Below are 24,059 nucleotides of genomic sequence, written 5' to 3' on the forward strand. Positions count from 1 at the left end.
TACATTTAGCTGAATACCCTCCCACTTGCTGGCCAACAGATTTTCTCGAGGAGTTTTCATTCAATAGGGGTTTTCAGTATATCTATTTTAAGCCATCCCTGTAAATACGGTGTAGCTTTCAGTTTGAATTTTGTCAACAGACTCACTAGAATATAAATATATGCATCTTCATCTCTGTTTCAGCACCAATTGGTGGATTTCAAAATAACCAGATCTAGTAGATGATTTAGATTAAGGAAAACATTTATGAATCCTAAAAAATAAAAAAAAACAGGTTTGGAGAGCCTTTACGCATAAAATAAAGAAAAAGTTAGTTTGATTCATTCGGAAAATTGCCTCATTCAGTTCTTCAACCCACAGCAATGTTGGGAGATTAGTGTACATATAATTATAATAGGGAGAATAGTCTATATTATCAACTGTTACTAATGATCCTCAGCTTTACAGAGGAAGCAAATGAAGGCAAACAAAACTATGTCATTAAATGGAATGATAATGTAGGCTATACCAACTGATGGGATCTAATTGGCAGTTGAATATGTGTGGTTATTAGGCCTACTGACGGTCGATACGGATAAGTGGCGAATATTTAACATGACAGAAATAGGAAATAATTACGACATTAGAGTGTGCCCATCCCTGCAAGTTAAAAGGCAGCACACTTTCAATTCTGCATAGTGCCACAGCATTTCAGAAACTTTACTGTGGGAAAGTTGATATGCCTCAGTTTGCTGCCATATGACGGGTTTCACATTTGTCTCCAGCGATTACAAGGTAAAATAGTTCTAAACCAAGTATAATTTATATTTACAATTCCCTTACCCAAATGGATTAGTCGTTTACCGAGTCCTTGTCAAGTTGTCAAATACAGTGCATGGAGAATGGTGTTACTTCTATTGGGTAAAAATGAAGTAAATGCTTTTTCCACTTGGAACCGGTAGAAACTTATTCATGGTTTCCTCCTGAGTAGTTGGTGGAATTATTAGGGAATTAAGTCAAGGTCAGAATATACACACCTCTGCCACACCTTCATGTTTTCAATCTACTGTACGCCCCAAACAATCTACTGTTCGCCCCAAGCAATCTACTGTACGCCCCAAACAATCTACTGTTCGCCCCAAGCAATCTACTGTACGCCCCAAACAATCTACTGTACGCCCCAAACAATCTACTGTTCGCCCCAAGCAATCTACTGTACGCCCCAAACAATCTACTGTTTGCCCCAAGCAATCTACTGTACGCCCCAAACAATCTACTGTACGCCCCAAACAATCTACTGTACGCCCCAAACAATCTACTGTACGCCCCAAACAATCTACTGTTCGCCCCAAGCAATCTACTGTTCGCCCCAAGCAATCTACTGTACGCCCCAAACAATCTACTGTTCGCCCCAAGCAATCTACTGTACGCCCCAAACAATCTACTGTACGCCCCAAACAATCTACTGTACGCCCCAAACAATCTACTGTACGCCCCAAGCAATCGACTGTACGCCCCAAGCAATCAACTGTACGCCCCAAGCAATCTACTGTACGCCCCAAACAATCTACTGTACGCCCCAAACAATCGACTGTACGCCCCAAACAATCTACTGTACGCCCCAAGCAATCGACTGTACGCCCCAAGCAATCGACTGTACGCCCCAAACAATCTACTGTACGCCTCAAACAATCTACTGTTTTGCCCCAAACAATCTACTGTTTTGCCCCAAACAATCTACTGTACGCCCCAAGCAATCTACTGTAAGCCCCAAGCAATCTACTGTACGCCTCAAACAATCTACTGTACGCCCCAAGCAATCTACTGTATGCCCCAAACAAATAGCAGGTGAATAGCATTCTATTCCCATGCTTAAATTCACAGTCAGAATACGCATTAGAGAGAAAAGTGCATAGAAAGGGAATCATTTCCCATTTACGCTCTTACTTCGGGTCGGAGAACCTGCCCGTAAAATGGCACAAGGATACGTGTAGTATATCTTCAGGTAATAAATAGCCCTTGTCAACTGGCTCTAGTTACAGTGCATATGGCCAGGATTTAACTCTATAAAACAAGCCTGCCATTTTGAAATTCAACTGCACGGCAGTAAAAAAACAAAAACAACTAAAATGAGTTCTACGTCACTGAAAACACCTCTGGCTCTCAGTAACATCCCTGCACGAAGCAGTGCTCAAGAGCCTGCCACAATTCCTCCTTGAACAGGCCGGGCAGCACCTGAAGGATGATGGAGTTACAGTGCATTAGACAGAGATGGAATACTCACAGGCTTCTTTAAGTTTCTCCTTGTCGTAATGCAGGGCCTCATAGTCGTGCATGCTAATACGGTTCACCCGGATCCTTAATCTCTCCGGGAAGGGCTGCTGGCTGTGGAAGACAACAGAAGAAGCATAACTAGTTAGGTACCATCTCTCAAAAATTGGAATTACACCAAACTAAAATATAAACGCAACATGCAACAATTGATGAAAATTACAGGCCTCTCTCATCTTTTTAAGTGGGAGAACTTGCACAATTGGTGGCTGACTAAATACTTTTTTGCCCCACTGTAATTGATCAGGCTGTTGATTGTGGCCTGTGGAATGTTGTCCGACTCCTCTTCAATGGCTGTGCGAAGTTGCTGGATATTGGCGGGAACTGGATCACGCTGTCGTACGCGTCAATCCAGAGCATGATCAATGGGAAACATTTCTATTGACAATGCAGGCCATGGAAGAACTGGGACATTTTCAACTTCCAAGAATTGTGTACAGATCCGTGCGACATGGGACAGTGCATTATCATGCTGAAACATGAGGTGGTGTAGGTGGATGAATGGCATGACAATGGGCCTCAGGATCTCGTAACGGTGTCTCTGTGCATTCAAATTGCCATCTATAAAAAACAATTGTGTTTGTTGTCCGTAGCTTACGCCTTCCCATACCATAACCCCACTGCCACCATGGAGCACTCTCTTCACAATGTTGACATCAGCAAACCGCTCGCCCACACGTCGCCATACACACTACGCTGTCTACCATCTGCCCGGTACAGTTGAAACCCGGGATTCATCCGTGAATTGCACACTTCTCCAGTATGCCAGTGGCCATTGAAGGTAAGCATTTGCCCACTGAAGTCGGTTAAAACGCCGAACTGCAGTCAGGTCAAGACCCTGGTGAGGACGACGAGCATGCAGATGAGCTTCCCTGAGACGTTTTCTGAAAGTTTGTGCAGAAGTTATTTGGTTGTGAAAACCCACACTTTCATCAGCTGTTCGGGTGGCTGGTCTTAGACGATCCCGCAGATAAAGAAGCTGGATGTGGAGGTCCTGGGCTGGCGTGGTTACACGTGGTCTGCGGTTGTGAGGCAGATTGCCTAGTGCCAAATTCTCTAAAATCACGTTAGAGTAAGCTTGTGGTAGAGAAATGAACATTAGATTATCTGGCAACAGCTCTGGTGGACATTCCTACCATCAGCATGCCAATTGCATGTTCCCTCAAAACTTGAGACATCTGTGGCATTGGGGTGTGACAAAACTGCACATTTTAGAGTGTCATTTTATTGTCCCCAGCACAAGATGCACCTGTGTAATAATCATGCTGTTTAATCAGCTTTTTGATATGCCACACCTGTCAGGTGGATGGATTATCTTGGCTAAGGAGAAATGCTCACTAACAGGAATATAAACCAATGTGTGCACAACATTTTTGAAAAATAAGCTTTTTGTGCATATGGAACATTTCTGGGATCAACACTTTACATGTTGTGTTTATATTTGTGTTCAGTATACATATTTGTAGGAACTCTGAGGTTTAAACAACCAAATCATATCAAATTGACACATAACCACAATTATTCATAACCTATGCTAGAGATCAGTACACCTTTATACTGTATAGAATCAGTTACTTTCCTCATTCATTTCTAACTTCGTAAACTAGTTGGGAGTTGGAAACATCTCGGTTGAGAGAGAGAGAGAGAGATAAAAATATATATATATAAATGAAGGTATAATTTTTTTATTTTTATAAATGAAGGTATAAAAAAAGGATATAAATGAAGGTATAAGTTTAATGAAAGACTGCCACCCGGGAAGAGCATTAAAACAAGCTGATGACAGGGGATCAACCTCCAACCACAACACTCTGACAACCTGGGCTCACATGCACAGCAGCTTGAGAGCAGCCAGAGGTGTTCAGAACAGCTTTCCCCCCTTCCGTTTGTCACCGTGATGGCTTCTAGGATGATTACATATTCATGAAAACAGTTGTGATCTGTGACGAATGTGACCTGTTCGCAGTGTGTGGGAGATCCAAAAACAACGCTGTGACAAATGCTTACCATTCTGTTCAAGGACAATAGACACCTGACAACAACACAAGTTGTATAGGTTTCTTACTGGAGTGTTGTTGGAAAAAAGTTGGGAGAACAGCTTGATCTAATGTTGGGCTATGATCTCAAACAATGTAATCAGCGTAGAAGTGAATACAGCTGTATCGTTTGCTTGAATTCCAGGCTCATTTGCATCTTAGCATTCTTACTTTCTGTCCAAATGCCTGGTGTTTTAGCAGCACAGAAGGTTAGGCCATTCTAACCAAAAAGGAAGAATGGTATCATGAATAAGGTTTGAATGACCTTCTCAGCTAAAACACAATCATTGAATTAGCGCCCCCCCCCCGGGCATATTAATCCTTTAGATGGAGGACTCATTATACCCCTCCGCCAGCAAGTCAATACATTGTCGCGAGAATCAGAGAAGTATGAAATTAGCAAAAAAACATTACAACAGGATTGAAAAAGGTAATGCAATTACCGTGAAAATAAATAGGGCTGTTCATTCTGATTATACATCTTCGATTTTCAGCCTGTAGACAGACTGAGACTGATATGATGGAGACTACCGATGGAGAGAAAAGGAAGATGGCTGCAAAGCCACGACGGCTTTGATGAATGTTGTTGTACGTCTTTCTTGTTTGTTTTCCCCCTCGTCGGTTTGGATTATTTTACACGCACAAGTCTTTGTCAGCGCTTAGGCCACCCCCTGCAAATGAATCCCACCTTGTCTGGCCTGTCAGTCTCCCACTCCTGCGTGCCACTTTAAATCACACATTAAGAAATTGAATAACGCCCTTCGGCTCGGTCGAGGACATTAGTCATGACTTGTGGAATGCATTACAATAACTTCCAACTCAACACAAGCACCGCATGACAAAAAGAGGCAACCTGCCGACGGTGCAAAGACTAAACAGTTACACATTAGAAAGTCTCCATAGTGGATTGATGTTCGCATTCTGACTGGACCCCTTTTCTGGTCTCTTTTTATAAACTCAATTCTAAAATTGCGTTCCCATGCTGGACTGTATTACTCACTCGTTGAGCTGCGGTATAGAGGTCTTCCTCTTGGCCTTCTGCACCATGTTGGCTTGGTTCCTCAGGGAGATCCGGATGGTGGAAGGGGCTAGCTTGCACGGCTCCCCATCTACCTGCATGGGGATGGACTTGTAGGTGGTGAGGGTCACCTCTCTGCACTGGTTCAGCCGCTCACCATGACCTCCGACCTGCAGTGTTGCCTACAGCACCAGGGAGGACGAGACGATCATCCATCAGAGCAAGGCTATGACTAGGACAAATGTAAAGAAAGTGACTCATCCATGGCATCTAGTAACCCTTATGTTCTAACACACAGACAAATTCAAGTTGATAAGTGAATACCAGAGAGGTCATGGTGAAGCCGATAACTTCAATGCAGCCGTCGTCGTGCCGTTGTGGTTCAAAGTCATGGTGCTCGCTTGGGTTTCCCCATGGCATGGTACCAGCACAATATCTAGTACACACAAACACACACACACACATATGGTTATGTGCCTAACTTAGCCTGCAGCCTACTTTACAACAGTGTCATATATTTAACTCGTTTCCCCATTGAGGCTGCTAACCTGGGAATGTTGAGGAACACCAAACACTGCAGCTTCAGATCCTGAACCTTTGAGGTGAGGTCGGTGCCGTCGCACTAATGTGAGGAGACAGACAGATAAACAGACAGGCGTATCCATTACTGTACACAAACACACTCAGATCATTCCAGGAAGAGTTCTCACATGGCCAATAAAATGTACCCTTTGAAAGGTGCCACATTCTGACTGCCTGACAGTGAAGAAGAACACATCTGTCAGTCTAATGAGATGTACAGGGTCGGTTGTAAGGATCACAAAGCTCAGAATAGAGCTCAGGCTCTGAAACTAGGGTCAATTTCTATTTCGGACAAACTATTTTTTACTATGAAGTGGGGAAATTCCTTCTTAAGGCTAGGGGGCACTATTTTCACGTCCGGATGAAAAGTGTGCCCAAAGTAAACTGCCTGCTACTCAGGCCCAGAAGCTAGGATATGCATTAATTGGTAGATTTGGACAGAAAACACTCTAAAGTTTCTAAAACTGTTAAATTATGTCTGTGAGTACAACAGAACTTATTTGGCAGGCGGAATCCCGAGGACAAACCATCCAGGATTCTTTCTTTTGAGGTGACAGTGTTTTCAATGGGTTTTCTATGTGGATCTAGATTTCTAAGGCTCTTGCTTGCAGTTCCTATCGCTTCCACTGGATGTCAACAGTCTTTAGAAACTGGTTGATGTTTTTCCTTTGAAAAATGAAGAAGTAGCCATTTCCTTTCTGGGAGTCGAGCCAAGTGTACTGTTGTGTTTGGGGCACGCGACCTGAAAGCTCGCTCCACTTTGTTTTTGTCCGGTATTGAACACAGTTTATTCTGTCTTAAATTTTATCGATTATTTACGTTTAAAAATACCTAAAGTTGAATTAGGAAAGTTGTTTGAAATGTTTGGATCAAGTTTCCAGGTAACTTATTAGATACTTTGTAGTCATGTTGCGCGAGTTGGAACCGGTGTATTTTCTGAATCAAACCCGCCAAATAAATGGACATTTTGGGGATATAACGACAGAATTTATCGAACAAAAGGACCATTTGTGATGTTTAATGGACATATTAGAGTGCCAACAGAGGAAGATCTTCAAAGGTAAGGCATGAATTATATTTCTGACTTTTGTGTCGCGCCTGGCGGGTTGAAATGTGATTTTCATGTGTTGGTATGCTGGGCGCTGTCCTCGGATAATCGCATGGTTTGCTTTCGCGGTAAAGCCTTTTTGAAATCTGACACTGTGGCTGGATTAACAAGAAGTTCATCTTTAATCTGATGCAAAACACTTGTATGATTTATGAATTATTATTATGAGTATTTCTGTTTTAGAATTTGGCTCGCTGCTATTTCACTGGGTGTTGTCAAATCATCCGTTAACGGGATTGAAGCGTGAAGGGATCACTAAGAAGTTAACAGGAATTTCCCCACTTCATAGTAAAATATAGTTAGTCCGAAATATTTAGATTTTTAACTTGAACCCATTGTGGAATGACGTCACACAATCTGAGCTGCAGCCAAGGTCAGTTGAACTCACCACGACCTTGATGTGTTTGGCTAGGTCTTTGGAGCTGCCCATGAGGAAGTCTGAGAAGGCCGTCTGGTTAGAAGGAACACCAGAGAATCAAACTTGTCGATTATCAACAGAAAATATTGACACAACTAAAGCTATGGCCACAAATACAAACAATTACTATCACTACTAATGATAAAAGTTATGATAAATGGTGAGAAAATATGAATGTATTAGTTATTTTCTCTTGTTTAGAAAACACAACTATACCCACCCCTGCATAGAACATCTTGTTCCGAAAGCGGCTGTTGAATTTCTCCGGGTTGGCCTCTGAGGAGCGTTGGTTATAGAAAGCATGATGGAGTGTGAGTAATGTGACACAATGATTTGGCATAAAGTAGATACACACAGCATCATTTGTTACTATCGACGTGAGACGTCTATGGATAGCACAGATGTATCCCCAACAATGACATTACATGGGTGGTGAACGTTAAGAGATCCGTCAGAAATACAACCTCGAGACTCGTGGAATTCTAGTGTCACGTGTGCGTCAAAGCCGAGGCTGAAGTAGTTGTTGAAGACGTCGAGGGGGAGCTGTGGAAAAGAAAACCCGTACAAACCCAGATAAAATATCCCCAAAACATCAGAAATCACAAGGTAAAATTTCAACACTAAACCGGAGTGTGCCGCTGAGCCCAACTCCATCCTTAGTCCTACGGTCTTTAGTGCCCCAGACTACCCTCACTGCCATAAAAAAATAAAACAATAATACATGATGTTTGAGGTCGTAGAGCAACATTGTGCTTCTAATTGATATTACATCTCAACTTTTAGAAGTAACTAACCCTCAAATAATGTAAAGGTCACTGAGGTATTTTGGTGTGTGACCAGCCATGACCCTGTTTACAATAAACAAATTATATTGTGACTTTGTAGAGAGGTTAATTCTCTGGGGCTCAATGAAAGCTCATCACAGTCAAGACCTGATTTACGATGCTATTACAAAACACACCATCTGATAGGTAAAGTGCTGGCACTAAGTTAAAATTGGATCAACCCTCATTCCCTGCATCACCCATCAGCACACACACACACACCACACCATCATTTGTTGACAGTCCATGACTACAGTGCAGGATCTGGGACGAGAGGTGAGAGGGGGTTTGTTCACCTTGTCGGTCTGCTGCTCATCCCTCTCCTCTGCAACAGCATCCTGGTTGGGCTCCACTACTAGATTCCACCGGTCGAGCTGGACGATGTTCCCATCCTCTACATGAGACAGGATCTTAGACACCGGCTCATCTGTGTAACCCTGGAGAGGGGAGGAATAGAGAAGGAAAAACACCAAGAGCATTAAACACAGTTCATTGTAGAAAGGATCTAGTTCCTCCTGAGATATATAAATTCTTCAAGACATTTTTCAAGCAATAATGAGGGGTTATTGCCATGATTCTGGTGTCCTCTAGAGAGTTAACTGTGCATCTGCATTGCCCAACGACTATGGAAAAACCTGTCTTTGACGGTGTACACTGTCTACAAAACATTAGGAATGCCGGCTCTTTCCATGACATAGACTGACCAGGTGAAAGCTATGATCCCTTATTGATGTCACTTGTTAAATCCACTTCAGTCAGTGTAGATGAAGGTTAGGAGACAGGTTAAAGAAGGAATTTTAAGCCTCGAGACAATTGAGGCATGGATTGTGAGTGTGTGCCATTCAGAGGGCACACGTAGACCGTTTTGAGTCAAGAACTGCAATGTCGCAAATTCTTTTACACTCAACAGTTTCTGGTGTGTATCAAGAATGGTCCAACACCCAAAGGACATCCAGCCAACTTGACACAACTGTGGGGAGTCAACATGGGCCAGCATCCCTGTGGAACGCTTTCGACACCTTGTAGAGTCCACGCCCCGGCGAATTGAGGCTGTTCCGAGGGCAAAACGGCAGGTGCAACTCAAGATTACAGAAAGTGTTCCTAACGTTTTGTAAACTCCGTGTGTATGTTGTCCAGATATGATTGAGATACTCACCCCACCCCAGTTGAGGGTCCTGGCCAGGTCGTTGCCTGTCCCCAGAGGCAGGATGGCTACTGCAGGCTGGGGGTTCAACTGGAGCTGGTCCAGAGCAGACAGGATCCAGCCCACCTACACACATAGTTCAGGGCTTAGATCACTAAGACGGGGTCAAATGCATTTAAGGGAAAACACCAGACACTGCACGCTGTTATTTGAATGGTCACAAAAGTCAAGTTTGCTGCTAAAAGAGTTCAGGAACTTCTGTATATTGCTTAAAAAAAGACCTTGGGCATTTCTGTTGTACAACAAGCCTGTTCCTACTCACCGTGCCATCACCTCCGCATGCCAGTATCCTCAGGTTATGCACCTTACGGTACATTTCTAACCTTGAAGAGACAGAGCAAGAGACAAAATCAACTTCTAGTTTTCTGGCCCAGTCAGTCCACAGTATCAAGCCTGTTAACGAAGGTCGGAATAATAGCATAGGGTATCCATAGCAAGAACAAAAACAATATCAAAATAATACTTTGGAATTAGAACAAATTATTTTGGTTCAGATACATTCGATGTGATGAGAAGAAGCTCTGCGTCAGGGGGCACAGAGTAACAGAAGATCTCCAAGACTTACACGTATGATTACGATATTGATGTTTAAAGGCCAGAGTCAGAAAAAAAAGAAGAAGACTGCACTAGTACAACGTTCGGGAAACGTACCCATCCTTGGGTCCTCCCAGACTCAGGTCGAATACTTGGCGGGGGTTCAGGTACCACATGAACGACTGGATAATCTTGGCTCCCTGAAAAATGAGCAGGAGCGCACAATTACTACCAAGTCCGCACCGTCGTCAAAGTAAACAAGCATTTGATTAACTGACTAGTATATGATTGAGTGAGGTGTGAGCTGCCCTGAGTGGACTGCTGGAAGACTCTTTAAGATGCAGACAGGGTTTCATCTCACAGACGGCTTATAGACCAGTCAGGATTATACCTGTGACTGGTGTTGGCCTCGGTCCACTGGGCCTGCACTGACAGCTCCAGCACAGACAGCACGGCTCTCACCTGATTTCCCCCACTCTTCGGGTTGACAAACACCAACAGCGGCTTCATGAGCTGAGAGGGAATGGGTCTAACTATGAAGGGCTTCCAGCGCGCCTCCTGCACAAAGGAAATAAAGGGATGCATTTTAGACAGGTGAAAGATGAGAGACCGATGTACAGTGTTGGTTTCCTAAGGGAAGAACACTAAGCTCTTACTGCTTGGACTGGTGTTTTGCTGGAAACTATCGTGTCAGACTCGTATAACATTATGCCAAATTAACTCACTAAAATTGAAATGGCATAGAGCTGATGTTGCGTGGATACTTCCTACTCTCTATGAGATACAGTAAGTCAAATAGTATGTAGTTGTCTAACAGTTGAATTGATCAATAAGGCCTCGAGAACTGTGGCTTTGGGGTGATCTGGGGAGTTGGGGTGGGATGGTACCTGGGACTGGCTCCGCCTGAGGCGCTTTAGAGCGCCTTGTCTTTGGAGGGCTGGCTAACCAACGCAAGGCCAGACAAGAGAGAGAATTATTTCTGTACATGCACTTGTCATGTAAATGCAGTAAAGCCAAGGTATTGGACACTGGATGTCGCCAGGAAGTACGTATTGACCAGCACATCCTGTGTCCCTGGCTGGGTTGTGTCAGCAGTGATTTGATAAAGGCCCAGACTGTCTACATCGATAATACCTTGTCATCAGCTTGACATTGTCTTTTTAGTTACCATTTCATAAGTATGCGTTTCATTTTATTTCAATGTAAAAACCAATTCAACAGTTCACAACAGTTGCAGTATAAGAGGAACGATGCCCCTCGGGCTAATCAACAAAGGATGTTTTTAGTTATGTACGTCTCCTCACGTCTCCTCACAATACAAACGGTAGGAAAGGCCATTTGCGACGGATGAGGTAACAATTCAAAACTCACCTCTACTCCCTTTTTGCTGGACTTGCGCTTAAACGAGGTCCGTTTCTTCTTTTTACTCGACTTTAGTGAGGTCTGAAAGAATAACACACGAGGATTAAATGTCACATCGGTATTCCATTTATATAAGGAACAGCAATTGATCAGCTATAAATAATACAATGTAATGTATCATAACTGTTGAATAAGTTAGCCCTAAATATTTCTAAAACTAAAAGCATTAGATATGGGACAAATCATTCACTAAACCCTTAAACCTCAACTAAATCGTGTAATAAATCATGTGGAAATTGAGCAAATTGAGATGACTAAACTGCTTGGAGTAACCCTGGATTGTAAACTGTCATGGTCAAAACATATTGATACAACAGTAGCTAAGATGGGGAGAAGTCTGTCCATAATAAAGAGCTGCTCTACCTTCTTAACAACACCATCAACAAGGCAGGTCCTACAGGCCCTAGTTTGGTCGCACCTGGACTACTGTTCAGTCGTGTTGTCAGGTGCCACAAAAAAGAACTTAAATTGCAATTGATTCAGAACAGGGCAGCACGGCTGGGCCTTGGATGTACACAGAGAGCTAATATTAATAATATTCATGTATTAGTCTCTCCTGGCCCAAAGTTGAGGAGAGATTGACTTCATCACTACTTGTATTTATGACATGTATTGAAATGTGGAATGCAACGAGCTGGCTGTTTGAACTACTGGCACACAGCTCGGACACCCATGCATATCCCATAAGACATGCCACAAGAGGTCTCTTCACAGTCCCCAAGTCCAGAACAGACTATGGGAGGCGCACAGTACTACATAGAGCCATGACTACATGGAACTCTATTCCACATCATGTAACTGATGCAAGCAGTAAAATTAGATTTTAAAAAACAAATTAAAAACACTTTATGTAACAGCGGGGACTGTGAAGCAACACAAACATAGGCACAGACGCATGCATACACACACGTACACATGGATTTAGTACTGTAGATATATGGTAACGGTGGAGTAGATGGCCTGAGGGCACACAGTGTGTTGTGAAATCTGTTAATATATTGTAATGTTTCAAAAAAATTATATAAACTGACTTAATTTTGCTGGACCCCAGGAAGAGTAGCTGCTGCCTTGGCAGTAGGTGATTGGGATCCATAAAAAATACAAAATACAAACGCATGGCTTACAGCTCCAACTAACGGATGACTGCTACCCTCTGTTGGCTTCTCAGTGCAATGGCACCACAAAGTATTTGGGAAAGGATGCCAGTGCACATTGTAAACTCACATGGCGGCAGTGAATATTGGAATTCTTGGAAGTGTATATGTGACTGTGTATTATGTGACTGTAGGGTCTGCAGGTAGCGTAGCGGTTAGAGCGTTGGGCCAGTAACCAAAAGGTTGCTGGTTCAAATACCCGAGCAGACAAGGCCAAAAAACCTCTGTGCCTTTGAGCAAAGGCACGTAACCTTAATTTGCTCTGGGGGCACCGTACTACCATGGCTGACCTTGTTTCGCTGCACCTATCCGGTATATGTGACAATATGCATCTGTTTTTTTTTTATTTTAATAAAAACATTTCTACCTGAGGTCTGCGGACCCGGAGGATCCAGGTAGAGGGTACGATCACAGAGGCATGGGCACCCAGGGAGCAGGGCTCCTCGATCTGCTGCAGCATGAAGCAGGACACCTTGTTGTGATACTACAGTAGGGAAGGGGACGGAGGAAAGGACGGCAGCGGTGTGAGCGCAATACACACCGACAACACATCACACACCGACATTCACTTAAAACCACTCAACACAGGCCCTCACCCGACTGTCTCCCGTAAACACAGAACATACGTACACCATTACAGAGGGTGAAGCCAACTCCTGTACACACTCACACAACACATCAGTGATCACGTACATCCACATCCACTGGAAGTGTCTTCATTCCACACAGACACTCAAACGTCTCACACAAGCATACGTACACACACACCATTATCATCCATAGTTTATGAGGCACAGCAGCACTAAGACCATACAGAGGCAGGCATCAGACTCTCTCTGAGAACATAATTGTACCACTCTTTTGTTGCTGAGTAATTCCAAATGCAGATGAAGTTCATGATTTACATAAATTCCCTGAAAACAGGAAATAGCACACAACTGTATTAACAGTATTGCACTTTTCATGTAGCCTAATTTTGACTAGCTAATATTAGTAGTAGTAGTAGATTTGATTGGTTTCTCAGTCATAGGCTGAATTTACAATAAACCAATTTCCAATCATAACATCGATCATATATAATTATCAAATAGAGCAGTGGAGATGTCATAATAGGCATAAATCCTAGCGGTCAAACAGGGAAATGGTCCCAATCGTTTTTCCACCATTCATTTGTTCCCCATATTGGATTTTAGAAACACTTAATATAAGGACTGTTTCTCGTGTAGGCTTACCCTGGCGTTTGGATACACATGCAAATCTCTCTCAGACAAGGTGACGCTGCTGCAGGATTAAGTTGCTGCGACAATGCTGGTCAAATTAAGATCCTACATCTGTACAGTACAACCAACCATCCAACTTACTGCCTGTTTACACCACGAACAGCTGATAGCCACAATCTCTTTGCTATGAAAGGCAAACTTCTGCTGGAAACCCTGTAGAGAAATTAAATCAGATCTTAGATGTAATGTACCCTCACGAAGAACATGTTTCATCAGATCATTCATCCTGCAATATAGGGCAATATGGGGCAGAAATGAATGAATTGATATTATAACCATGCTCACCTTCCCGCACTGCCGACACTTCCCATCCTGGCGCCTCCGGTGCACCCAATGGTGCCGCACTACGGTGGGCTGGAAAACCGACGTTCATAAACACATGAATCAACTCACTCACAATTGCCGATTTTAAAATAGTGTGGTTTCCCTATTTTTTGTTCATCTAGACAATGGTGAGTGAGATTAAGGAAAGCTTGTGTTGAGTTTATTGGTTTATAATTTGGACAGACACAGTGAACATTATTGTGTATAGGACCCCATAATAAACCCAGTTCTGTGGTAATAATTACTAAGTGTAGTATGCTAACAGAACAGGGCTTCGGGCAGCTGAGTGGAAATGTAAGAAAACTAAACTTCTGAAGGACCCATCATCCTTCCACTCCCTCCTCTCTATCTTTTCTTCCTTTGTATCCACTGATAAAACCGCTTTCTATAACTCTACATTTCAAGCTTCCACCTCCAACCCTGGGAAACTCTTCTCCACTTTCTCTTCTCCTTCCTTAATCCTCCACCCCCCTCCTCTCTCTCTCTCTCTGCGGATGACTTTGCCAACCACTTTGGAAAAAAAAGGTTGATAACATCTGTTTCCCTTTCACTCAGGCTACTGAGTCCACTGGTCCCACACACAGAACTACCATATGCCTTGATCTCTTTCTCCCCACTCTATACAGATGAAATCTTGCGACTAGTGAAGTCCGGACGCCTGACAACATCCCCATCCTCCAGACCATTTTTGGAGACATTCTCCCATTTCTCACTTTCCTCATTAACTCATCCCTGACCACTGGCTGAGTCCCCTCTGACTTCAAGATGGCCAGAGTCGCTCCCCTCCTCAAGAAACCAACATTCGACCCCTGATGTCAAAAACAACAGACCGGTATCGTTTCTTTTTTTTCTTTCCAAAACACATGAGTGTGCTGTCTCTGACCAACTCTCTCAGAACAATTTTCTTGACCCTAAGCAGTCAGGTTTCAAGGCGGCTCACTCAACTGAGACTGCTTTCCTCTGTGTCACAGATGCTCTCCGCTCAGCCAAAGCTGACTCTCTCCTCTCTGTTCTCATCCTCCTATATCTATCCATTGCTTTCAACACTGTGAACCATCAGATCCTCCTCTCCATCCTCTCAGGGTTGGGTGTCTCAGGCGCTGCATACTCCTGGATTGCATCCTACCTGGCAGGTCACTGCTACCAAGTGGCGTGAAGAGGATCAGTGTTTGCACCACGTGATCTCACTACTGGTGTCCCCCAGGGCTCCGTTCTAGGCCCACTCTTCTTTTCTCTTCACACAAAGTCACTCGGCTCCATCATATCCTCACATGGTCTCTCCTATCATAGCTATGTGGATGACACTCAACTTCTCTTCTCCTTCCTACAAGCTGACACCAAGGTGGTGAGAAGCATCTCTGCGTGCTTGTCAGACATCTCAGCTTGGATGTTAGCCCACCACCTCAAGCTCAACCTCGACAAAAACGTCTCTTCCTCCCGGGGAAGGCCTGTCCATTTCAAGACCTCTCCATCACGGTTAAGAACTCCATGGTGTCCCCTTCCCAGAGTGCAGAGAACCTTGGCGTGACCCTGGACAACACCTTATCGTTCTTTGCAAACATCAAAGCAGTGACTCGCTCCTGCAGGTTTATGCTCTACAACATCTGTAACGGCCCTAATCGAAGCACTTGTCATCTCCCGTCTAGACTACTGCAACTCTCCCCGCTTTGCCATCCAACCCCTGCAAATGATCCAGAATGCTGCAGCCCGCTTGGTGTACAACCTTTCTAAGTCCTCACATGTCATCCTGCTCCTCCTCACACACTAATGGCTTCCAGTCGAAGCTCGCAACTCCAAGACCCTGGTACCTGCCTACGGAGCAGCAAGGGGAACTGCACCTCTTTATCTTCAGACTATGTTTAAAGCCGACATCCCAACCCGAGCACTCTGTTCTGCCACCTCTGGTCTCTTGGCCCTCCCACCACTACGGGTGGAACAAAGGTGGAACAAACTTCCCCCTAAAGTCAGAACAGCGTAGTCCCTGCCCATCTTTAGAAAATGTCTGAAACCATACCCCTTTGAAGAGTATCTTAAATAACTCTCACGGCGCCTCAGACACCCCCTCCTCCCCCCAAAAAACACAAAAAAAACGTATTGTCCCACCAGCACGGACGGCAGATAAATACTTTGTTGAGGGAAAATGTACTTGATACGATTGTGATATGTCATTGTCTCTTACTTCGCTACTATGGCTTATTTATTGCCTTACCTCCTTACTCCATTTGCACACACTGTATATAGATTTTTCTATTGGGTTATTCACTATACTTTTGTTTATCCCACGTGTAACTCTGTGTTGTTGTTTTTTTGTCGCTCTGCTTTGCTTTATCTTGGCCAGGTCGCAGTTGTAAATGAGAACTTGTGTTCTCAACTGGCCTACCTGGTTAAATAAAGATGAAAAAATATATAGCTATCTTAAGGTGAATGCACCAATTGTAAGTCGCTCTGGATAAGAGCGTCTGCTAAAATGACAACAATGTCTAAATGCAAATGTTTGATGAGGGAATTTTAACCAGGACACCCAAAGATAGCTCTGGAGAACCATAGGCCTTAGGGGTTACCCAGTCTTTATACTCATTAAACTAGTCAGGCATTACTCTCCTACTGCCCCCATAACTGTGGCTTTGGATTGGGGTGATCTGGGGAGTTAGGATGGGATGGTACCTGGGACTGGCTCAGGAAAGGGGTGGCCATGCAGTTAGCCATCCGCCTGTGGCACTTTAGAGCGCCTTGTCTTTGGAGGACTGGCTAAGGTCAAAGGTCAAGAGAGAAGGTCGAAGGGCAAAAGGGAAGCAGGGGCAGGAGGAGAGGGAGGGGTTACAGAGATAGACAGACACATAGAATGACAAGACAAAGGAGGATGAAAAAGTCGTGAAAATAAAGTATGAGTATGAGTATCATGATCAGATGTAAATGACAGTTTTTTGGCACTTACCTCTCGTATATTCCTCGACCCCGATTCCCTGAATGACGGTTTACACCTAAAGTTTATCTATGGCGTGGAGAAAACAAATGGTTTAAAACATTGATTTATTTGGTTTGTCGTCGTTTCAAAATGTTAGAAAACCCCCTGCACCAAAATAAAATGCTGAGTCAGTAATCCAAAACGGCCAACAGGAGAGGTTTCAGGTTAAACTGAACATGCTGAAGTTCTTGTTCACCTAGAAGTACAGTACTTACTGAAAAGGGAAACCTGTGATGCAATATGTGTTACTATGTCAGTGACACAATCAGCTCTTCACCTTCACCTCCACCGTAACAGCATCAGAAAGTATAAACGATAGATATAAACAAACTCTCAGATCAGAAGAGTTGTGGGAACAAGTTAAAGACATTTTGGAAAACGGAGATTGAAATCAACTCGGCAACTAAACATTTCTAGGAAAGAGCGACCCAATCTATTCGACTACCAATCAAAGTAGCCCGATTTTGGAAAGAAACTTTGATTATCCAGAGAATGGCCCAATCAGAGTGCAGCATTGGAGGGTTAGGTCAATGGGTCAGGTAGCGTAGTGAGATAGGGTCAGAGAAGGAGTATGATCTAGCGCTAGTTATATCCCATAGCAGCCTGAGAGAGGTCAGAGTGTCTCACTCTAAAGTTGGGGTCTTCGATAAGCAGGCTGGCTTCATTTGGAATAGCCTTGGTGTCGAATAACTGGAGAGGAGCAGGATGGGTTAGGTTGGCAGGCTACCATTTCAATCTCATCTTGCCTGATGTGATGGAAACATTTTGTCTCCTTGACAGACAACATCTGAAAATGCTGATATTACGGTATTTCCGGGATTCAACATTTGCAACTCATTTGGTTTTGGTATTCATGCTGTTAACTCATTTCCACAACTTTGGTGATACATCATGTATTAACCATCTATCTGCTACCAGGTGAAAGCACAGTTTGCTGGAAGAAAAGTTTGTGAAGCATTTGTTGGGAAAATGGCTTGAAACTTACCTTTTCTAGCTGCTCTATGCAGATTGTGTGAACCACTATCTTGCAGGCTGCACACTTTTTCCGGGCTACAGATTTTTGCTGTGGTGACAAGAGATGAGAGTGAGAGAGTATTATTTAATGACCCTTCTCATAATGAAATGGCTTTATTTAACTCGATAATTCAGGGCACAACCATAAACTTAGATAGACCGCTCTAATGCCTCAAAGCCTGTTTTAGCATAGGCAGTGCCATTGAAGACTTTCCCCATTTTAAAGTAGTCCACTTGGTGGAACTTCCTATGGGTTATGGAAGAATCCCATAATTCCATCAAAGTCCTCAGGAGGGATCAGCCAAATGCATTATACACCTGAGCAAACATTCCTTAACTGCAGGTGGCAGTAAATTACAAATATTGGTTTTATACCTGTTCAGACAACACACTCCAGGTGGCAGTATCCACCTTTGACTACTTTAAAATTAAGAAAGCTCTCAATGGAGCTGCCGATGTTGTCACAGAAGACATATGGCACAGATGCAAAGAAGGGCACTCTATCTACCTCTATGGGTGCAACACCCTCAAGATGGCAGCACCACTTCTTCGGTGAAGTGTGTTAGGGTTATGTGGACACCAGAGGGAGCCTCTACACAAGGGGTGTCAAACTCATTCCACAGAGGGCCGAGAGTCTACGGTCGAGTGTCTAACCAAAAACCAGCAGACACTTTGTCATGAGTTTGACACCCCTGGTATACAGCATTGCACAACATTCATTATGGGTGTCACACACTGTGGCTATCATAACTAAATATCATACAAATAATGCAATCAAAACATACTTCTGCATCATCTGGAAGGAAACCAAAAGGATTGGGCTCGTTTTACAGGTTCTCTTCCTAGTTGGCCACTTTTTATTATCCCATCAGTTTTCCAAAACAAGGAAGAGACCGTGTTTGTGTTCATAACATGGCACCATCTCATACTGTAATGTTTACAGTTGCAGAGAGCTATTGAGCTATACAATCGGCATTCTCTGGAAGTGTACAGTATGTTACCGGGTGGAATAAATCTGGACAGTATCATCCACTGACGGACGAAAAACAGTGTGACAAGGAGTTTTAGGGTTTCACTACAAATACTTCTCCTCTAATGAGTTCATTCCTCCCTTCCCCACTTCCTCTCACAGCATCTGTGGCTTTGCAATGTCAGGCTGGGCCAGGGGTAGCTGCACACAAACCCACTCACCAGTGTCTTGGCGAAGCAGTGCTGCTCTCCGACGTAACAGAAGTCCCCAGAGACATTGGTCTCAAACCAGATGTGCTCCCCATACAGGGCGTTCTCCTGGAGGAAAAGGCAGAGTCTATAAAATACACCCTTTTTTTTACCCTGACAAATAGGAATCTCAGCTCATAGAATCCACTACCAAACAGTATCTCTGGATAAATAAATGATGAGGTAACAAAAAAAGATCTATAAGCTGGGCCAGAGGCTGCACTTACAGTCCAGTCACAGCTGCTCCGGATCTCCCTGTCTGTGTCAAACTTGGCCAGGGCTGAGGCACTGGGCTGGGCAGACAGGTGCTGTAGACCCGATTTAGCGATGGCCTTCCTGAAAAGACACAGACACAACACCTTTGAAGGATTGCCATAACATCATTGAGATGACACTCCCAGTGTGATACGGCATCACAACACCAGTAAACTCAAGTGCCTAATGGTAAACCCACTCTTCACTGATGAAAAAAAGGTAGGCCCTGATCAAAGAGAGAGGTTTAGCACACATGATGAATAATGAAATGGTACATCTGACGTCATGCAATATACAGCTTTTGAAGTGGTTGCTTGTCCTTCCCTTCGGTAGGACAACACCCTGTTGAGCTGATGTGCAGTCAGGTACAGATGAGGTCTAGGTGGGTATTTGACAGGTTTGTGTGACTGAGACCCTGCATGAAAGGTGCTGTAGGAGTCACTCAACAAAAATCCTAGCTTACATGTCAGCAACACAAAAGATCAGCAGAGTTAAGTGTAAAATATGAAAGATTTTCCAGTTTGCAGTTACATACTGCAGCAGGTTTAGACACAACCACTTGCTTAACTGACATCAACACTTTAGACCAGGAAGTGCTGGACAGGCAGGAATGGCCAGTGACTTTGGCATGCATTTCCACCTTTTATTGTTCGGATAAAACAAATAGTGTGGTCTTAAACATGCGCTGTGTATACAGACATTTTCTGTGTGTATTCTGCCATAGATGCCCCCCTCTCCTACACACACACACACACACACACACACTGCCTGTAACCCAGGTGAAGGTAAGGGGGTCTACATACGAGACAAACCCACTCCAAGTCTCCAGGCGGGGGTCATAGTAGATGCCCTGCAGGGGGCTGAGGGACTCCCTGCGGCCTCTGGGTTTCCAGCAGGCAGAACAGTTCCTATACAGGGAACGGGAGGAGTGGCAGGCCACTATAGAGCTCCTGCGGCTGGGCGGGTGGACTAGCCTGCCTGGCCAGGCGCTGTTGGTGGAAGGCCTCCGTAACTGGCTGGAGTGTCGATAACGCCCGTGCACACCGTAGACCGCCCTGCTACGGTGCACCGCCTCTGCCGGCAGCAGCTGGGAGGAGTTACGGCGCAGGCAGCGCAGGGCGCGGCTCAGGGGCCGGGGCTGGATGCTCTCCATCGTTAAGGCTGCCATACTATGAGCCTGATTCCAGTCCTCCCACGTCCTCTCTCCCTCTGGATATGATGATGATGATGATGATGCCGCTGTCCCCTCTCGTTCACTCCCGCTTCCCTCTGACCTGGTGCTACACTCTCTCTGACTGCAGCTGTCCCCCTCTGACTCGGAGCAGCACGAGGAGGGGCAGCTCTCAGTGTCCTCTCCTGACGCCCCCTCACCGCCCTGCGCCTCTGGTGCCCCCTTCTGCTGCTCCTCACTCATCTGGACCAGGCTGGCCAGCAGCATGGAGGGCCCCAGCAGGTGGGTGTCGATGGTTCGGAGCTTGCCGGCTTGTCGGCGGCGGACAGAGAAGCGGGGGTTGACACAGGCCACGGTGGTGCTAGAACGACGCCTGGTGTAGTATCTGGTCCTCGCTAGCTTCCCGCCTCCATAACAACAGTGCCCCCCCTGCACCTCGCTGGAGTGCCTGCGTTGTTGGTGAGCAGCGCAGGCCAAGCCCACACTGGAGAATCTACGGCCCACATGGCCTGCCGTCAGGTTAACACTGGAGTGTCTTCGTTGGGCTTGAGCCGTCGGCGACAGGCCTACACTGGATCTTCTGTGTCCGACAGGACCTGTGAATGGCAGTCCCACACTAGAGCGTCTACGTTGGACCAGGCCAGCAGAGGGCAGTCCTACACTGGAGCGCCGGCGAGCCTTGCTTGTGGGCACTGCCACGCCAGGCCGTCTGTGTCGGGATTGCCCAGCCCCTTTCAGTCTAAAGTGCCGGCGGAAAAAGGTGTCCATGACAACCCACAGCTTCTGGGTCCCCTTTTCACTGTCCCTCTGCAGTGGCTGTTGGTACGAAAAATCAGTCTGTAAGCAAAACCTTCAAAACTGTACACAATCCACTATCCAACTGTTATCAATAGGGATACAGTACTGTTCTTTTCACCCCTGTGTGGAAAAGTTGAAAGTGAAATGTCTGAACTCGTATACTGCTGCCAGAGAAGGTAAAGCACACGAGACTAATCTGCGCCTAGACGCTCAAAGAGCAACGTCAATTGGCTGACTAGTGATACCGTCAGTAACCGAATCTGCTTACAAAGGGACATTCGACAACGCATCTAGAGCGATAACAGTTCCGTTCTCCAGTACAAGCAACGTGACCAGCCGCCCCGGTTCAATAACTCACCACCTGTAACGCTATACCTTGGTAGTGTTCTGTCTGGTGAAAGTAGAGCCGAGTCCAGGTCACCTATCACACGACAGCCATTGTGACGCCCCTACGGCACAAAGCCAGAGGATATATTTAGCAACTGCCTTTAATATTCTGTTTAATCTCCTCATCAGATACGCCACTTGACAGAACCAAAGAATGTGTCATTATCCATGAACCTCAACTCCATACAAAACATTTCCCTCTGCCAACAATGAAAGGGAAGGGTGGATATCAACTTCATAAAAGGAAGTCATTGTTCTGATCATCTTTACTTCGATATCACAATCTGAATTGTGAATTCACAAACCATTGTCTACACAGTTGCGATGTAGAGACGTGGGGCAAGGCTCAGGCAACATCCACAGGATGCCAAGCTGTTGTATTACTGATCTCAGACCATCATAAATCACCCAGAGCCTCCTCCTTTGATTACATACAGACTGATACAGATACTCTTCACAGGAAGTGACATGTGTATAAGCAGTGGAGGTGCTCAGCGGCATTAGCCTGTCAACGCTTTGATTCAAGCTGAAGACGAGCTCCAACATCGGAGACAGGGTGTCTTCTCACATCCTGTGCCAGGCAGCTAATGCTAACAACAAACGAAGAAGATAGGTGATAGTATTTATGACAGAGAGATCCTAGGCCCCCTGTCAATGAAGTGTTGAGGATGAAGTATAGTGGACGGAAAGGCCCATTTTCCCTTTTAAATATTATACATGTCACGGATATTCTCGCTTCGCTCTATCTCTCTTGTGATGAAGGCTGGTTGTGGAGGAGAAAAAAGGAGCCTTTGATCCTTCTCATCTCTTATTCTATTCATTAGACATTCCAAAAAAAAAAAAAAGGTAATAATAAAAATGGCAAGAGGGTGGTGCGGGTGGGGTGAGGTGGGATGTGGAGGGGAGAGAAGCACGACCGAGGCAGGGGATAAAAGTACCACGCAGAGCAGAGATGGTTTCCGCCACACAAGCATCATTAATCCCATCTGTCATGCAGCATGAAGAGAGACCATGAGAGAACACCTAGTGAGAAATTGATCAACGTCAGTCTCAGATGATTCAAACATTTTCTTAAACCGCAGGGATTCATCCACAGGTCTTACAGCGGCAGTATATAAAGGCACATTATTGGTTACTCATAGGAGGGTTTTTACACATACAGCGCCTATCCAGACCCGTTGACCTTTTCCACATGGTTAGGTTACAGCCTTATTCTAAGATGTATTAAACAGTTTTTTTCCTTTATCAATCCACACACAATACCCCATGATGACAACGCAAAAACAGGTTTTAAGAAATGTTTGCTAATTGATATTTATTGAAGCACCTTTGGCAGCGATTAAAGCCTCAAGTCTTTTTATTTTAGAATAAGGCTAAATCAAGGGGTCTGAATACTATCCGAAGGCAATGTATATGCAGAGAGACATGGACTTTTATTTACTTACTCTCTCTATTGTACAGATATATTTAGTTCATCATAAGTGAGCAGGACTGAGAGGCCTATTAGCTTGATGTCACCTGACTGTGTACTGTAGCTGTCAGATTCATTTATTTAACAAAAGGTCCAATGCAGCAGTTTCTATCTCAAATCATTTCTGGGGTCACAATTAAGGACCCTACTGTGATTGTTTTCAAGTAAAATGTCAAAAAGAAATAGCTTCTTAGCAAGAGCAAATTCTCAAACAATAATTCTGCTAGGACTGTCTGGGAGTGGTCTGAAATTTAAAACTAGCTGTTGACAGAGAGGTTTGGATCTCGCTTTCTGATTGGTCTATTAACTAATATACTGCCTGGTATGTCACCAGGCAGGCCAAAACTGCATCCCATCAAAACATCTCAGGCGGTCTTTTCAAGCAGCTCTTACACTAAAAGGGCATTATCATTATTTAACCAACCTCATAGTGTGTAAATACTGTACAAACAAAACATAGGAAAACACATTTTTGACTGCACTTTAAACAAATATGATGAAAGTACATACTGAAAAACCTTTCGGGAATCCAGCACAAGAGGGACGCTGAGGGTTTCTGGCTCTAA

At 44.5% G+C, this 24,059-nt stretch overlaps 1 protein-coding gene across 35 annotated transcripts in view; it reads right to left on the minus strand.

Annotated features, from left to right (window-relative positions):
• Nucleotides 1-24,059, minus strand: part of LOC110526199 (diacylglycerol kinase zeta) — a 119,651-nt gene that overhangs the window by 32,293 nt on the left and 63,299 nt on the right. For 12 of the 35 annotated variants that reach the window (XM_090238371.1, XM_090238367.1, XM_090238373.1 and 9 more), the window contains 20 exons: nucleotides 19,639-19,747; nucleotides 19,385-19,480; nucleotides 18,165-18,242; nucleotides 17,150-17,206; nucleotides 14,176-14,244; nucleotides 13,972-14,043; nucleotides 12,978-13,094; nucleotides 11,406-11,477; nucleotides 10,497-10,592; nucleotides 10,152-10,234; nucleotides 9,763-9,823; nucleotides 9,453-9,566; nucleotides 8,593-8,733; nucleotides 7,937-8,015; nucleotides 7,693-7,748; nucleotides 7,443-7,505; nucleotides 5,913-5,986; nucleotides 5,689-5,800; nucleotides 5,347-5,546; nucleotides 2,264-2,364 (listed from right to left, as the gene is read on the minus strand). In XM_090238371.1, the coding sequence (XP_090094497.1) occupies nucleotides 2,264-2,364; nucleotides 5,347-5,546; nucleotides 5,689-5,800; nucleotides 5,913-5,986; nucleotides 7,443-7,505; nucleotides 7,693-7,748; nucleotides 7,937-8,015; nucleotides 8,593-8,733; nucleotides 9,453-9,566; nucleotides 9,763-9,823; nucleotides 10,152-10,234; nucleotides 10,497-10,592; nucleotides 11,406-11,477; nucleotides 12,978-13,094; nucleotides 13,972-14,043; nucleotides 14,176-14,244; nucleotides 17,150-17,206; nucleotides 18,165-18,242; nucleotides 19,385-19,480; nucleotides 19,639-19,747 (1,850 nt within the window). Of the gene's footprint in view, nucleotides 1-2,263; nucleotides 2,365-5,346; nucleotides 5,547-5,688; nucleotides 5,801-5,912; nucleotides 5,987-7,442; nucleotides 7,506-7,692; nucleotides 7,749-7,936; nucleotides 8,016-8,592; nucleotides 8,734-9,452; nucleotides 9,567-9,762; nucleotides 9,824-10,151; nucleotides 10,235-10,496; nucleotides 10,593-11,405; nucleotides 11,478-12,977; nucleotides 13,095-13,971; nucleotides 14,044-14,175; nucleotides 14,245-16,878; nucleotides 16,963-17,149; nucleotides 17,207-17,806; nucleotides 17,870-18,164; nucleotides 18,243-19,384; nucleotides 19,481-19,638; nucleotides 19,748-20,469; nucleotides 21,654-24,059 lie in introns of all 35 variants that reach the window. The other 23 variants (XM_090238363.1, XM_090238359.1, XM_090238376.1 and 20 more) reach the window with 7 other exon arrangements.

Source organism: Oncorhynchus mykiss, chromosome 6 (genome assembly GCF_057628025.1).
Source record: "Oncorhynchus mykiss isolate SJ-2025 chromosome 6, ASM5762802v1, whole genome shotgun sequence".
In the NCBI taxonomy this organism is placed as follows: Eukaryota; Metazoa; Chordata; class Actinopteri; order Salmoniformes; family Salmonidae; genus Oncorhynchus; species Oncorhynchus mykiss.